The sequence below is a fragment of the Trichosurus vulpecula genome, chromosome 4 (assembly GCF_011100635.1).
Source record: "Trichosurus vulpecula isolate mTriVul1 chromosome 4, mTriVul1.pri, whole genome shotgun sequence".
Lineage (NCBI taxonomy): Eukaryota > Metazoa > Chordata > Mammalia > Diprotodontia > Phalangeridae > Trichosurus > Trichosurus vulpecula.
The window spans coordinates 226,601,927-226,617,034 of record NC_050576.1 but is presented as its reverse complement, the minus strand read 5'-3'; the positions used below and the strand labels follow the sequence as shown (position 1 = coordinate 226,617,034).

The 15,108-nt window shown below is 37.9% G+C and overlaps 1 protein-coding gene across 1 annotated transcript in view; it reads right to left on the bottom strand.

The window, feature by feature from the left end:
* Positions 1-15,108, bottom strand: part of DNAH9 (dynein axonemal heavy chain 9) — a 529,624-nt gene that overhangs the window by 142,744 nt on the left and 371,772 nt on the right. Inside the window, exon 51 of the mRNA XM_036755666.1 lies at positions 10,728-11,153. Within this exon, the coding sequence (XP_036611561.1) occupies positions 10,728-11,153 (426 nt within the window). The remainder of the gene's footprint in view (positions 1-10,727; positions 11,154-15,108) is intronic.

Here is a 15,108-nt window from a genome sequence, read left to right as displayed (position 1 = left end):
TGTATAGCACTACTCTTCCTAGCTTTCTGTCTGTATGCATAGCAGACAGATCTCTGGGTTAGGAGGGAAGGTTATCCTGGTAACTTTTTCCCAGATATGTTCAAATGGTTTTCCAAAATGTTTGGACTAATTCATAGCTCTACCAACAGTACACTAGTGCATCTGTCTTCTGCAACACCACCAAAAGAGTCTTTATCTGTGTTTTATTACCTTTGCCATTTTGCTGGGTAAAGGAAGAAGATCAGTCCTTTATGCACAGTTTTCTAAACAACCTGATAACAGAGAGTGAAGGAGGTGCCTAAACAAAGTGTGAAGAAGTTCCTTAATCAATGTGATGGCATTATAGGGCATTAATCATTGGATGAAGGGCACTGATGAACACAGCAACTTTCACTTGGTTGAATGAGATCAGATATACTCTTTGTGGCCTAGATTAAAAGCAAGTTGGTCCCATTCTAAGTAACTTAGCTCTGAAGTAAGGATTCACCAGAGTTCACTGTTTATCTTTTCCTTTTGCCCCTCTTAGAGTGTGCAGCAAGGTGGGTTGGTATTTCTCTATCTTCCTACCTGCCTTTTTCTTCTCCATTGACACCTTCATCTGTCAGAGTTGCATCTGGCAGGATCTAGTGGAAGCACAGTCTAGTTGCAGAGTAAAGTTGAATCAAATTGATGAGAGGATTTGAGAGTCATACTTCTGGAAGGGGCTTCCTGCTCAAGAGATAGCAGGCCTCATACCTAAGACTCCTGTTGGTCCTAGGGTATCATTTCTAGTACTTTCTGAATGAACATAGAAGTACCCTCGGCCATGATTGTAGCTGAGATTGAAGCTAGAGACACAGGATGTTATGACCAAAAATCAAAAACATGAAACTTGCCTAGGTCCAGGCCCAGTATAGCAACTTGACTAGTAGAGAGCCAGGTAGACTAGTTGATGCACAATATGAGAAGCCATTGGTTGGGGCAGGGTGGCAGCTGGCAGTCTATATGTGTGCCTCTCCATTTATGGACACTATAGATAGCCTCTCTTTCTGTTGATACTGGGATATTTGTGTGAGTATATACCCTAAGTTTACAGGGGAGATATTTTATATGTCATTTCAGCAAAATGCCTTTGCGTTGAGGGAGAACTTGTGAGCTACAGTTTTAGGAATCTGGCAGATTTTTGAAGGGGTAAAGGTAGTTGTTCCTTAGGGGAATCAACCTGCCCTTAAAGTTGGGGGGTGGGTAGTCTGCATTACCAAAACTAAGCTCATGAGCCTACAATTAGTGTTCCCCTGTATTAGTGCTCTTCCACTAATACACACATAAGTAGGAACAATATACACCCAGAGAGTTCATAAGTGGAGGGGCACACATGTAGGGAACACATGTGGCTAAGGCAATTTAGGCTTTCCACACCACTAGACTCCCATTATATCTTCTTGTGATGTCTTTTCACCAATCCCCTTGGAACATTTCATCTCTTCTGGACCTGTTTTGGGGCAGGTCTTGTGACTCTGGTGCTTAGATTTTGTCTCCACTCTTTCCATCTTTAGATCTAGCTGCTATCCTCGTATAGGGTACTGCAATATAAGAAGTAACTAGAATCCAGAACCTAGGACCAGAAAAAATCCTTGGCCATAGTTTCTGTTTTCCTAAGGTTCTAGCTCAGATGAAATCCTAATCCAGGGTACTGTTATATTCATTCAGAAAGAACCAGATACTTAGGCTCAGAAGGAGAAGGCCAGGTGTTAGACTTTTGAGTCTTCTCATTGACTCTATTTGATTTGACTTGACTATATAGTTGAACGTGGCTCAATTACGTGCTGCCAGATGCTATTCTACTAGATGTCCAGTCTCTGTTGCAGCACTCTGCAAGAGGAGTAAGGGAAAAGACTGAGAGGAAACTCTATAGTTGAGTCCTTTCTCCAGAGCTGACTGACTCAAAGTGGAGTTAGCATGTTTTTTATCTAGGTTACAAGGGGTGTATTTGATTCTCTTAGTCAATCAGTGGAATTTCCTTGCAGTCATCAATAAAATTTTCTTTATTCAATGGACAAAACTCTATAATTCCATCATGATGATTCAATGAGGAAACATGCATTTATCAAGCAACAGTGTACTAGGTGCTGGGGAGACAAAAGAAAACTTAATTTCTCTTCGAATTGCTTATATCCTACTGGGGGAGAGAATACATCTATGCAGAATAAATATGAAATAAATATAAGATAGTTTAGGGAGAGAGTGCACACTAGTAGTTGGGAAATCAGTAAATATTTCATATAGATATATTGACATGATCCTTAAAAGGAAGTAAAGGATTCTATGAGGCAGAGATGAAGAGAGATCATATACTAGGTAAGGGGGAGAGCCAAAGTAAAAGCATGGAGATGGGAGATAAGATGCAGTGTGTGAGTAATAATAATAAAGTCAGTTTGGCTAGTCTATAAAGTGCAGGAAAGGGAATAATGGACAATGAGGTTATGTTCTTGGATGTAAGTTCCTTAAGGGCAGGGATGATATTTTTGCACTTGTTTTCCGCCTATAGTTTAGAACCTAGTAAGCACTTGGCAAATGCTTATTGACTCACCCTTTGAGTAGAAAGAGTAGTTAGGTCAAAGAACAAATAATAGAAACAAAAGAAATTTTATCAAAGGAAATGACAATAATGAGACAACACATCTAAACTTATAGAATACAGCTAAAGCAGTTCTGAGAGGAAAATTTATCTCTCTAAATGTTCCATCAACAAAGCAGAGAAAGAACAAATTAATGAATTTGGGCATGAATTAAAAAAGTTTGAATAAGAACAGATAAGAAATCCTCTAAAAAACCTAGTAGAAATTCTACAAATCAGAGACTAAGAAAACCTGAAAGCAAAAAGGCCACTAAATTGGTAAATAAGACTAGAAACTTAAAAAAAAATAGATAAATAGCTAATCTGATTTTTAAAAAGAGAGGAAAACCAATTGTTCATATAAAAATTTAAAAAAAAAGAATTCACGATTGAAGAAGAAATAAAGGATAACAAGCAATAATGTAGAGAAATAGAAACTTTAAAATATTTTTAAAATTAACAAAGGAAGAAATATTATACATAACCCAATATTAGAAAAAGAACTTGAATAAGTCATAAGAACTCCCAGAGTAAAATCTCCAGGACCAAATGAAGTGAATTCTATAAAATATTCAAAGAAATATTGATTCCATTGATGGAATCCTAATAAAAGTGCCCCCAGCCCCAATAGTCTAACTTACGTATGGCCTCACTGAACAGCAGGCATGTCTTCATTTAACCACACAATCTGGCTTTAACCACACCATAGGCCCCCAGACTCAATATAGCCATTGCTCCTAGCTAGCCACTGCCCCCAGATCCAATTCACATATTTGAGCAGGTGTGCCCTTGTACTCAACCACAATGACATCATCCATTTAGCCCAAGACAGGACCATATTACCTATCTTGACCAGATAGAACCACAACAGCTAGCCAATCAGAAAGCAGCATGACCAGGAACCATAGAAGGGACCCTTCCCCTATTACCTAATCCCTTAACAAACTCCCCTGCCTTTTTAATATTCATAATTCCTGTTAGGTAATTAGCATCATTACACTATAAAATTCCCTATCTTGTCTTACTAAGTTTCTGATTCCTCTTGGAACCTAGCCCGTGTCTGAGGGGCATCAATCCTCAATAAATGCCTGTATTTGGATTAGAGGTGGTTTGACTCTGAATCCATTTGAGACAACCACCACAACACACTATGAAGGTCTTTCTACTATGTAGATATGGTTTTCCAATCTAAACTAGGGAGAGACAAAACAGAGAAAGCAAATTATAGACCAATGTCTCTAATAAACATTGATGTAAAAATTTAAATAAAAACAACATACTAGAAATATTACACATCATGTTTAGGTTCTATACTAAGAATGTGGCTACAACATTAAGGAAGATGATAATTACAAGAAGCCATGTTGTTAATATAAATAATAAAAGCCATATGATTATATAAATAGGTTCTAAAAATAGGTTCCTGTTAAGAATTCTAAAAATCACAGGAATAAATGGAGTTTTTCTTAATATAGTAATATTTATCTAAATCCTAAAATGAAGGTCTCAGCATGTTAAACTACTCCCCTGCCCTCCATTCAATAAACTCCAGTGGCTCCCTACAAATATGAAACCCTCTGTTTAACATTCAAAGCTTTTCTCCCTCTACCCCCTCTTTCCTGTCTTCTTACACCTTACTCTGTGATCCAGTACTACCTGTCTCCCTACTGTTCTTCCAACAAGATTCACTCCATTTCTTCAAAGAAAACACTCCTTCTCCTCAAACAAGACATAATAGGCAATTTTACTGACTGTTCTCCATGCCTGGAATTCTCTCCCTCCTCATCTCTGCTTCCTAGCTTTCTTCAGGTCCCAGCTAAAATCTCATTTTCTACAGGAAGCATTTCCCAATCCCTTTAATTCTAGTGCCTTCCCTCTGTTGGTTAGTTCTAATTCATCTTGTTTATAATATATTTGTACATGGTTGTTTGCACGACCTCATTAGACTGTGAACTCCTAGAAAGCAGGGGATTTCTTTTGCAATTCTTTACTTCCCTGGCACTTAGTATGGTGCCTGGTATATGCAGTAGCTTAATAAATATTTATTGATGGACTGAGAAAATATTATACATAATGTAAGAAAAGTAGGAAGCCTTTCCAATAAGACTAGGGTTTATAAGTATGCCTATTATCACAACTTTTACTTAAGTTAGTAATGGAAATATTCATTAAAGAAAGACAATAAGAAAAATAAATTGAATGCATAAGCATAAGTAAAAAGGAAACAACATTGTCATCAGTCTAATATAATGGTATACTTGGAGAATCCCAAAGTATCAGCTAATGATTAGATAAAATAAAAGCAAGCTTGCAGGATATAAAATAAGTTTACATAAACCATCAGGATTCCTAAATATAGACAATAAAATAGCAAGAAGGGATACAAAAAGAAAATCCATTCAAAATAACTCAGAAGCTATAAAATATTTGTGATTGCATCTGCTAAAATTCATCTGGGAACTGTATGAATTCAACATTTCTTAGCAGAAAGGATGACAGACCTAAATTATTGGAGAAACATTTCATTGCTCATGAGTGGGTTGAGCCAATATAATAAAGACAAAACTAGCCAAACTAATTTGCTTATTTATTGCCATACCAATAAAATTCCCATGGGAATATTTTAAAGTACAAGAAAAATTATTATAAAATTCACATGTAGGAATGACAGTTTCAAGAATCTCAATAAAAAAAAAGGAATAAAGAGAGTTTATCTGTACTAGATCTCAAACTATATTACAAAATAGTAGTCACTCACATGATTTTGTACTGGTCAAAAAGAAAGAGAAAAGGTGATCAATGAAACAGATTAGGTACACAACATTCAGAAACAAACAAACACACAGTAGCATAATGTTTGAAAAACCCCAAGAACTCAGTTATTGAGAGAAGCATCTACTATGTGACAAAAACTGCTAGGAAAACTGGATAGCAATTGGGCAGGAATTAGGTTCAGACTAGTATCTCACACTTTATACCAAGATAAGATCACATTGTATATATAACATGAAAAGTCACATCATAAATGAATTAGAAGAACAGGAAATGGCTACCTATGGATAGGAAAAGAGTTCCTTACTAAACAATTGATAGAGAAGATCACACAAGATAAAATGGACAATTTTGATTATGTAAAATTTAAATTTTTGTACAAACAAATCTAATATAGTAAATATAAGAAGGGAAACAGGTAACTGGGGAAAATATTTGCAGCAATTTTTTGATAAAGATCTCATTTCCAAGAGATATAAGAAATTGATTAAACTTTCTAAGACTAAGTGCCATTCCCAATATATAAATTTTGCTCAAATTATATGAACAGGCAGTTTCAAAGGAAGATATCCAAGCTATCACAATTACATGAAAAGGGTCTAAAGGTATAAGAATATTTATAGCAGATATTTTTGTGGTAGCAAAAAAATTAGAAGTTATGGGAATGTCCTCCCATTGGGAAATGGCTGAACAAATCGTGTTATGTAAATGTAATGAAATATCATTGTGCCAAAAGAAATAATGAAATAGCTTCAGAGGAAAACAGAAGACTTCTATGAATTAATGGAAAGTAAAGTGAGTTAGAACTAGGAGAACAATTGTTACAATGATAACATTATAGAGAAAAACAACTGAAAGTCTTTAGTATTCTGATCCACAGATATACTAGGTGTCCAAAACAAAGAATATGAGACATATATAGACTTCCTGGAAGAAAGGTGATAAAATCAAAATGCAGAAAGAAACATATTTTTGGACAAGATTAATGTATGAAATTATTTTGTCAGACTGTGTAACTATGTACTGAGATCTTTATTTCTCATTTCTCTTTTTTTTACTTGCTCAAGGGGGATTGAGGGAAGTAGTGGAAAGGACAGATTAATTTTTAAAAGAAAACAATAACAAATGTTGTCACATAAGGTTTAAAAGAGGGTGGATAACTGAGGGGCCAATTTGTTGAAGAAGGTGGGAGGGCATAGGATAAACAGCAAACATGGAAACGTTGGCCACGGCAAGGAGAAGGATCATTTCGTTATTAGAGATTAGATGAAAGGAAGAGGGAATAGGGGATCATGTCAAGGGATTTTGAGGTAAAGAGAAGGGGAAAGGATTGATTTCATGTTAAATATTAAGCCTTCATTTTCTCAGTGAAGTAAATGGTGAGGTAGAGAGAGCAGGGGGAGAGGGAAGTGTGGGAGCCTTGATGAGAGAAGAGAAAGTTTGGAATAGCTTCTGCAGGTAGTGAGACAGAGTATTAACTAGGGAAGATTTAAAAAATTGCTATTTTGAAATGAGAGTCCAATTGAGAGTACATAGTATACATTTGCAGTGGATCCAGTCAGTATACTTGTGTAACTTCTACAGTTTTATTGAACAAGATGTAGGTATGAATAGAGAGGGCAAAGGATGGGAGTAATTCAGGGTCTGAATCTGGCAAAGCATGACTAGGATAAGGGGGCAAGGGACTTGAAAAGAGAGGACAGTGTGGAATTCACATCCTTAATTTTAGGGTCAAGTGTGTATAGGGAGGAAAGTGAAATGAGAGAGAACACACAGAAGAGTAGAGAGATTAAAGGACATTTCTAGGCTTACTATTCATTACTCCCTTTCATGTGTTCTCTACTCCAGCCAAGCTGGATTCCATACATAAACTTCATACAAGACATTTCATACCCTGTCTCTGTACTTTTACCCAAGCTGTCTCCTATACTCAGAATGCTACCCTCCTCTTACTCCTGACTCTTAGAATCCTTAGCTTTTTTCAAAGTTCAGCTCAAATGTCACCTTCTCCTAGAAGACTATCTTGATTCCTTCCAGTTGTTATTGCCCTCACCTAACAGATATCATTTTGTCCTGTTATTTCACTAGTACTAGGAATCCCAAGATCTGTGTCTATCTGTCTATCTTTCTACACACACACACACACACACACACACACACACACACACATACATGTATATATATTTGTAAAAATATAGTAAAAAATTTCTGTGTGAGGGGCAGAGCCAAGGTGGTGGAATAAAAGCAGGGACTTGCTTGAGCTTTCCCCCAAATCCCTCCAAAAACCTGTAAAAAATGACTCTAAACAAATTCTAAAGCTATAGAACCCACAAAATGACAGAGTGAAACCAGTCTCCAGCCCAAGATGGCCTGGATGGTCACTGGGTAGGGTCTATTGCACCATGCTGGGAGTAGAGCATAGCCCAGTGTGGACCAAGCCAGCACAGAGCAGGCCAGAGCAGACCAGGTGGAGCAGGCCTCAGGGTACCGAATCACTGAGCTGCGGCAGTTTCCAGACTTCTCAACCCACAAATGCCAAAGACAACTTAGCAGATCAGTGGGGAAACTCTGTTGGATCTGAGTGAGAGCATGGTGCAGTTTGGCCCCAGCCCTGGGGTGGCAGAGGTGGCTACAACAGCAGTAGCTGCTGCTTCTGGAACTCCAGGCCCACAGACGGTGGGAGGGAATCAAGTGGCTGATCAGAGCAGGAGTGCAGGGATCTCTTTGCTGACACTGAGGCAGGATTCTCTTGCTTTGCCCTGCTTGGATGTGGGTTGCAGTACTGGTTGCTGGTCCTGGGTTGAGGAGCAGCGCTTGTGTGGCAGGGCTTGTGGTGGCTGTGGAGAGGGAGTCCTCCTAGCAGCTCCAAGGCAGAAAAGAGTACTTGAGGTTACTCACAGGCCAGAGCATAGGCCAGTAGAGGAGTATACACTTCTCCTTGGATCATTCCACTTCAGAAGAACTGAAAATTTACAGGTGTCTACAAGTACCTCGGAATACAGCAGTGCAAAATCCTTGAAGCTTAGGATACAGCACTCTCCACTCTGGAAGCAGAGTCATACCTTGACAAAGAGCTCAAAAGTCAAATAATTGGCTGAGAAAATGAGCAGATGGCATAAAAAACTCAGACTATAGAATCTTACTTTGGTGACAAAGAAGATCAAACCATACAGCCAGAAGACAAAAAAGTCAAAGATCCTACATCAAAAGCCTCCAAGAAAAATATGAATTGGTTATAGGACATGGAAGAGCTCAAAAAGGATTTTGGAAATCAAGTAAGAGATGTAGAGGAGAAATTGGGAAAAGAAATGAGAGGGATGCAAGAAAATCATGAAAAACAAGTCACCAGCTTGCTAAAGGAGACACCCAAAAGAAGAAAATAACACCTTAAAAAATAGACTAACCTGAGTGGCAAAAGAGGTCCAAAAAGCCAATGAGGAGAAGAGTGCCTTCAAAAGCAGAATTAGCCAAATGGAAAAGGAGGTCCAAAAGACCATTGAACAAAATAATTCTTTAAAAATTAGAGTGGAACAAATGGAAGCTAATGACTTTATGAGAAATCAAGAAATTATAAAACAGAACCAAAAGAATGAAAAAAAATAGAAGACAATGTGAAATATCTCACTGGAAAAACCACTGACCTGGAAAACAGATCCAGGAGAGAGAATTTAAAAATTATTGGACTACTGAAAGCCATGATCAAAAAAGAGCCTAGATATCATTTTTAAAGAAGTTATCAAGGAAAATTGCCCCGATATTCTAGAACTAGTGGGTAAAATAGAAATTGAAAGAATCCACCAATCACCTCTTGAAAAAGATCCCAAAAGGAAAACTCCTAGAAATATTGTAGTCAAATTCCAGAGTTCCCAAGTCAAGAAGAAAATACTGCAAGCAGATAGAAAGAAACAATTTGAAATTTTGGAAATACAATCAGGATAATACAAGATCTAGCAGCTTCTACATAAGTGATTGAAGGGCTTGGAATATGATATTCCAGAGGTCAAAGGAGCTAGGATTAAAACCAAGAATCACCTACCCAGCAAAACTGAATATAATGCTTCAGGGGAAAAATGGATTTTCAATGAAACAGAGGACTTCCAAGCATTCTTGATGAAAAGACCAGAGCTGAATAGAAAATTTAACTTTTAAATACAAGAATCAAGAGAAATATGAAAAGGTAAACAAGAAAAAGAAATCATAAGGGACTTATTAAAGTTGAACTGTTTACATTCCTACATGGAAAGATGATATCTGTAACTCATGAGACCTTTCTCAGTATTAGGGTAGTTGAAGGGAATATACATACATACATACATACATACATACATATATATATATATTTAAAAGGGCACAGGGTGAGTTGAATATGAGATGGTATCTAAAAGGTAAAATTAAGGGGTGAGAGAGGAATATATTGGGAGAAGAAGAAAGGTAGAGATAGAATGAGGTAAATTATCTCACATAAAAGGGGCAAGAAAAAACTTATAATAGAAGAAAAGAGTGGGGAGGTGAAAGGGAATGACTGAACCTTACTCTCATAGGATTTGGCTTAAAGAGGAAATAACATACACACTTAACTGGGTATATTATTCTACAGGAAAGTAGTGGGTAAGAGGATAAGAGGGGGAGGAAAGATAGAAGGGAAGACAAATTGCTGGAGGGGGAGTCAGAAACAAACACTTTTGAAAAGGCGCAGGGTCAAAGGAGAAAATTGAATAAATGAGGGGCGGGATAGGATGGAGAGAAATATTGTCTTTCACAACATGACTATTATGGAAGTGTTTTGCATAACGATACATGTATAACCTATATTGAATTGCTTGCCTTCTCAAAGAAGGGAGTTGGGCAGGGAAGAAGGGAGAGAATTTGGAACTCAAAGTTCTAAAAACAAATGTTAAAAACTGTTTTTACATGCAACTGGGAAATAAGATATACAGGTAGAAATCTCTCTTTCCCTACAAGAAAGTAAGGAGAAAGGGGTAAGGAGGAGGGGAGTGGGGTGATAGAAAGGAGGGGAGACTGGGGAAAGGAGCAATCAGAATACATGCCATCTTGAGGTGGGGGGAGGGGAAAGATGGTGAGAAAATTTGTAACTCAAAATCTTGCAGAAATAAACGTTTAAAACTAAAAATAAATAAATCTTAAAAAAAAAAACAAAAAGGGAAACTAAAAAAACTATTTCCGTACACATTATTTGCATCAAAAAATGGAAGCACCTTGAAAGTAGGGATAGCTTTGTTTTTTGTCTTTGTATTTCCATCACTTAGTACCATTCCTGGTAAATGGTAGGCACTTAATAAATGCTTTTGAATGAATTAATAATAACAATAATTTCAAGAGGGTTCTGGTTTCAACTTACAGTAATCTTGACTTTAATGGCTGCCAATTTTTCTTGGGCAGTAGCAAGATCCAAACTTGCTTTACTCAGGGCTTGTCTCTTGGGTTCCACATCACAGAATACCTCATAAAACCTCACGATATTTATGACCCAGGAACAGAGGCCAGCTGCTGCATAAGACTTAGAAGCCACAAACTCAGGATTAAACTCTGGATCTTGAAGATACGGTCGGATAGCTTTCAGGCAGTTCTCATGTATGTCCTCCTTGTTAAAGTTCACCAGGGAGTCCAGAAAGCCATCAACTCTGGCCATAGTAACCTTGGCAGCTTTCCAACTTCGATCTCTGGGTACTTTCCCTCCAGGGGCCATGAGAACCATTACTGCAGCAGTGACATTGCTGACGGCTAAAGGTGGTGAGCCAAAGGATTTCAGCTCTGTTAGGTTGGTCTGAAAGGAGATGAGTTTGTTAGAAGTAAATGAATGGGCTTGCTTTGTACCTAGTCACTAATGAAGCTAAGCTCCAGAGTTATCCGTCTGAAAGAACAGTTCTGAAGCCTGAAGCAGCCTTCTGAATTTTAAATATCATGACTCATCAGAGGGAAATCAATGGTAACTCTATAGCGATTTCACATATTTCCCTGAATGATTAGTTGAAAATCAGCTACGTATTTTCAACATTTCCACAAACTCCCATTAAAAATATGCAATTATTTTACATTCAACTGGAAACAGAAGTTCACATTCTTCAAGATATGTAGCATGTCATGAATAAAAGATAGGATTATTATAAATTAATTTTCATTCTACATGCAAATGAACCACCCTATAACCCAACTAGACTTTATTCTCTTTAATTAAACTGCTTTGTTCCACAGGGTGTTCTAACTACACTTGACTGTCTTGAAAGCAAAGTGTTATTTTTCTGCATAGAGATATTTGCAAGACAGGAAACCATGTTTTTCCAGCTGTCTTTGCCTAGACTCTAGGTCCTTATCCACACTTGGGATCTATCTAAAGCTCCACTTAGAGAACACATCTATGACTTTTTCAGACATACATGGTTATTATAGGTGGACATAAACACAAATGGCTTGTGAAAGTCAAGAATCAGGAAAGCCCTTGTGGTGTCATTACAGGTTTTAAAGTATAATCCCTTGTGTGTGTCTTTTCCCCCAAACCACCCTTTCTTCTCAACTTTGCTGTTACTGTTGAAGCAAACCACCATCCTCAAATTCACTGTTATTCTCAACTCCTTTTTCATACTTGCTCCAAATATCCAATCCATTGCCAAGTCTCATTATTTCGACCATGACAATATCTCTTGTTCTCACCTTTAAACAGCTATCACTCTAGTGCAGGCTGTCATCATATCACATTTGAACTACTGCAGTTGCCTTCTAGTTGGTCTCCCTGTCTCAAATCTTTCCATGCCCCAATTCATCCTCAACCCATCTGCTAAATTAATTTTCCTAAAGTTCAGAGTCTACTCATTTCAATAAACACCAATTATTTCTAGGATCAAAAATAAAATCATCCATCTGGCATTTAAAGCCATTCACAATTTGGCCCCTCCTACCTTTCCAGTTTTCTTATATTCTATCCCACCTCACATATAGTCTATGATCCAATTACATTGGCCCACTTGATATTCCTGACCTTTGACACTCCATCTCCCAGCCCTATAACTTTCCACAGGCTGTCTCTCATGCCTGGAATGTTCCCTCCTTCCTTACTTCCCTGGCATGCATCAAGACTCAACTCAAATTCCATTTTCTGGAAGGGATCTCTATTTTCCCTTCCACCTAAAATACCTTCTCTCTGGGGTAGCCTTCTATTTACAATGCATATATCTTGTACATACATAGTTATCTGCATGTTGTCTCTTCCATTAGAATGTGAGAACTACTTGAGGGCAGGAAGGATATTTTTATCTTTCTTTGTAGTCCATTGTTTAGGACAGTGCCTAGAACATAGTATACACTTAGTACTTATTTATTGACTATCTGATCCTGATAAAAATGTTAAGGCAATCAGTAAATGAGAAGATCTCTGCGCCTCACCGCCCCCCCATTTGAATAGGCTTCAGGGGAGGCTCCAGGTGGGGCCCATGAAGGGAGGTCTGATTATATCTTGGCTCCCAAGTAGGCCCAAAACCCCTAGCTACTGGGTGCTGGGCCTATGTGGGTGGGAGGCCCCCAGCATCCTGGGGGGAGTTGCTGGGACCAGAGCCAATAGTGGGCGCCTGGGTTCTGGTTGCTCAGATGACATTTCAGTCGATTGGATGACATCTAATGACTGTATAAAAAGAGAGAGCACAGCTTGGAGATTGAGACATAGTGGGGGAAGTGGCAGCAGCAGCAGAAGCTGAAGCAGAAGAAGCTGAAGCAGCAGGCACTGCTGAGAGCACGACTGATCCACATGCAGACCAGAGAGTGCTGAGCAAGGGCTTGAGGCCAAAGGGTAATCTTCTTACTGGAGGGCCCTAGCATTGGGAGGAAGCACGAATATTATTTGACTTACTGTCATAATGTTTTTCTGTAACCTCCTGGTTACTATTGTGAGGTGGACTTATTGGGCCTGGAAGCTTTTGGCCAGGATATTGAATTGGGGACATTGGTCTGTGGGTCTGCTACTTTGGAGCTTGAATAAATGCTTTAATTCCTATGCCTTCTACTTAGAGAATTCCTTATATCCTGCGATTCTGAACCATTCAGGCACATTTATGATTTTCTTTGAAATCATGAATTCTGCCTTCATGTTATAAAAACATAGCTTCTAGTCCTCATCATCCTGCTTGCCCACCTCTCTATGCACTTCAGCTGGTCAATATTTTAAGGAGCTATAACTCCTTAATCAGTGGGTATATCCCTGCCACTAATCCTAATCACAGTGCATCTGTAACTGAATAGATGGTCTTAGAGATTTACTATGGTATGGATACTCTCCCTCCTTAACCAATAGGGCAGACTGCAATCCATCTATGACTTTTTATCTTTTGCAACTATTATCTATATCCCTCCATAAAATCAAAAGGGGATTAAGCCGCTGTGTTATGAACCTTCCTCTCTATTTCTTGAAATTAAATACATACCAATGGAGCATATGTACTCCTTCTGTCATGCCTCATTCCAGGCATGTGCTGGAAGCAGCTTGAATCCAGTGTGAGCATTTATACCTTGGAAATTGCCATACACCACAAATCAGATTTTGATTGATTATTTCGTTGTCTGTCTAGACTTAATAAAGTGATGTAGAAAATGTTAATAATGAAGATCAACCTTTAAAATGAGTAGTATGGAATTTTAAAGGACTCATGATGAAAAAGAACTGATGGAGTCTGAATGCAGATTGAAGCATAATCTTTTTCACTTTTGTATGTGTGTTGTTGTTTTTTTTGGTTTGTGTTTTCTTTCACAACATGGCTAACATGGAAAATATATTTCACATGATTGCACATGCATAACCTATATCAAATTACTTACTGTCTCAGGAGGGGGGAGGCAAGGAAGGGAGGGAAAGAGTTTAGAACTCAAAATTTAAAAAATGAATGTTAAAATTGTTTTTACATGTAATTGGGAAAAATAAAATATTATAATAAAAAACAGCTATGCAGTTGGTTGTTAAACACTTCTTTAAATACCCATCTCCTTCTCACTACACAATTAGCCTACCTCTTTTTCCCACATATTTTTGATGAGACCTTTTCCACTGCCTTTAGTGCAAATGGTACCTACTATCACTCTCTCCATCCAATTTTGCGTGAACTGAAACATTAATTCCTCTGATAGCTTATGCTACACAGCCATAAAAATAACCAGGAGAAAGCAGGCATTAAAGAGATGGGCCTTAAAGGATATGAACAGGCAGTTTTCAGAGGAAGAAATTAAAGCTATCTATAGTCATATGAAAAAATGCTCTACATCACTATTGATTAAAGAAATGCAAATCAAAATAACTCTTAGGTACCACATCTCTCCTGTCAGATTGGCTAAAATGACAAAACAGGAAAATGATAAATGCTGGAGAGGATGTGGGAAAATTGGAACATTGTTACATTGCTGGTGGAGTTGTGAACTGATTCAGCCATTCTAGAGAGCAATTTGGAAATATGCCCAAAGGGCTATAAAAACATTAATACCCTTAGACCCAGCAATACCACTTCTAGGGTTGTATCCCAAAGAGATCACACAAGTGGGAAAAGGACCCATATGTACAAAAATATTTATAGCGGCTCTTTTTGTAGTAGCAAAGAATCGGAAATCAAGGGGATGCCCATCAATTGGGGAATGACTGAACAAGTTGTGGTATGTGAATGTAATGGAATACTGTTGTGATGTAAGAAATGGGGATGATACAGACTTCATAATAACTTGGAAAAACCTACATGATATAATGCTGAGCA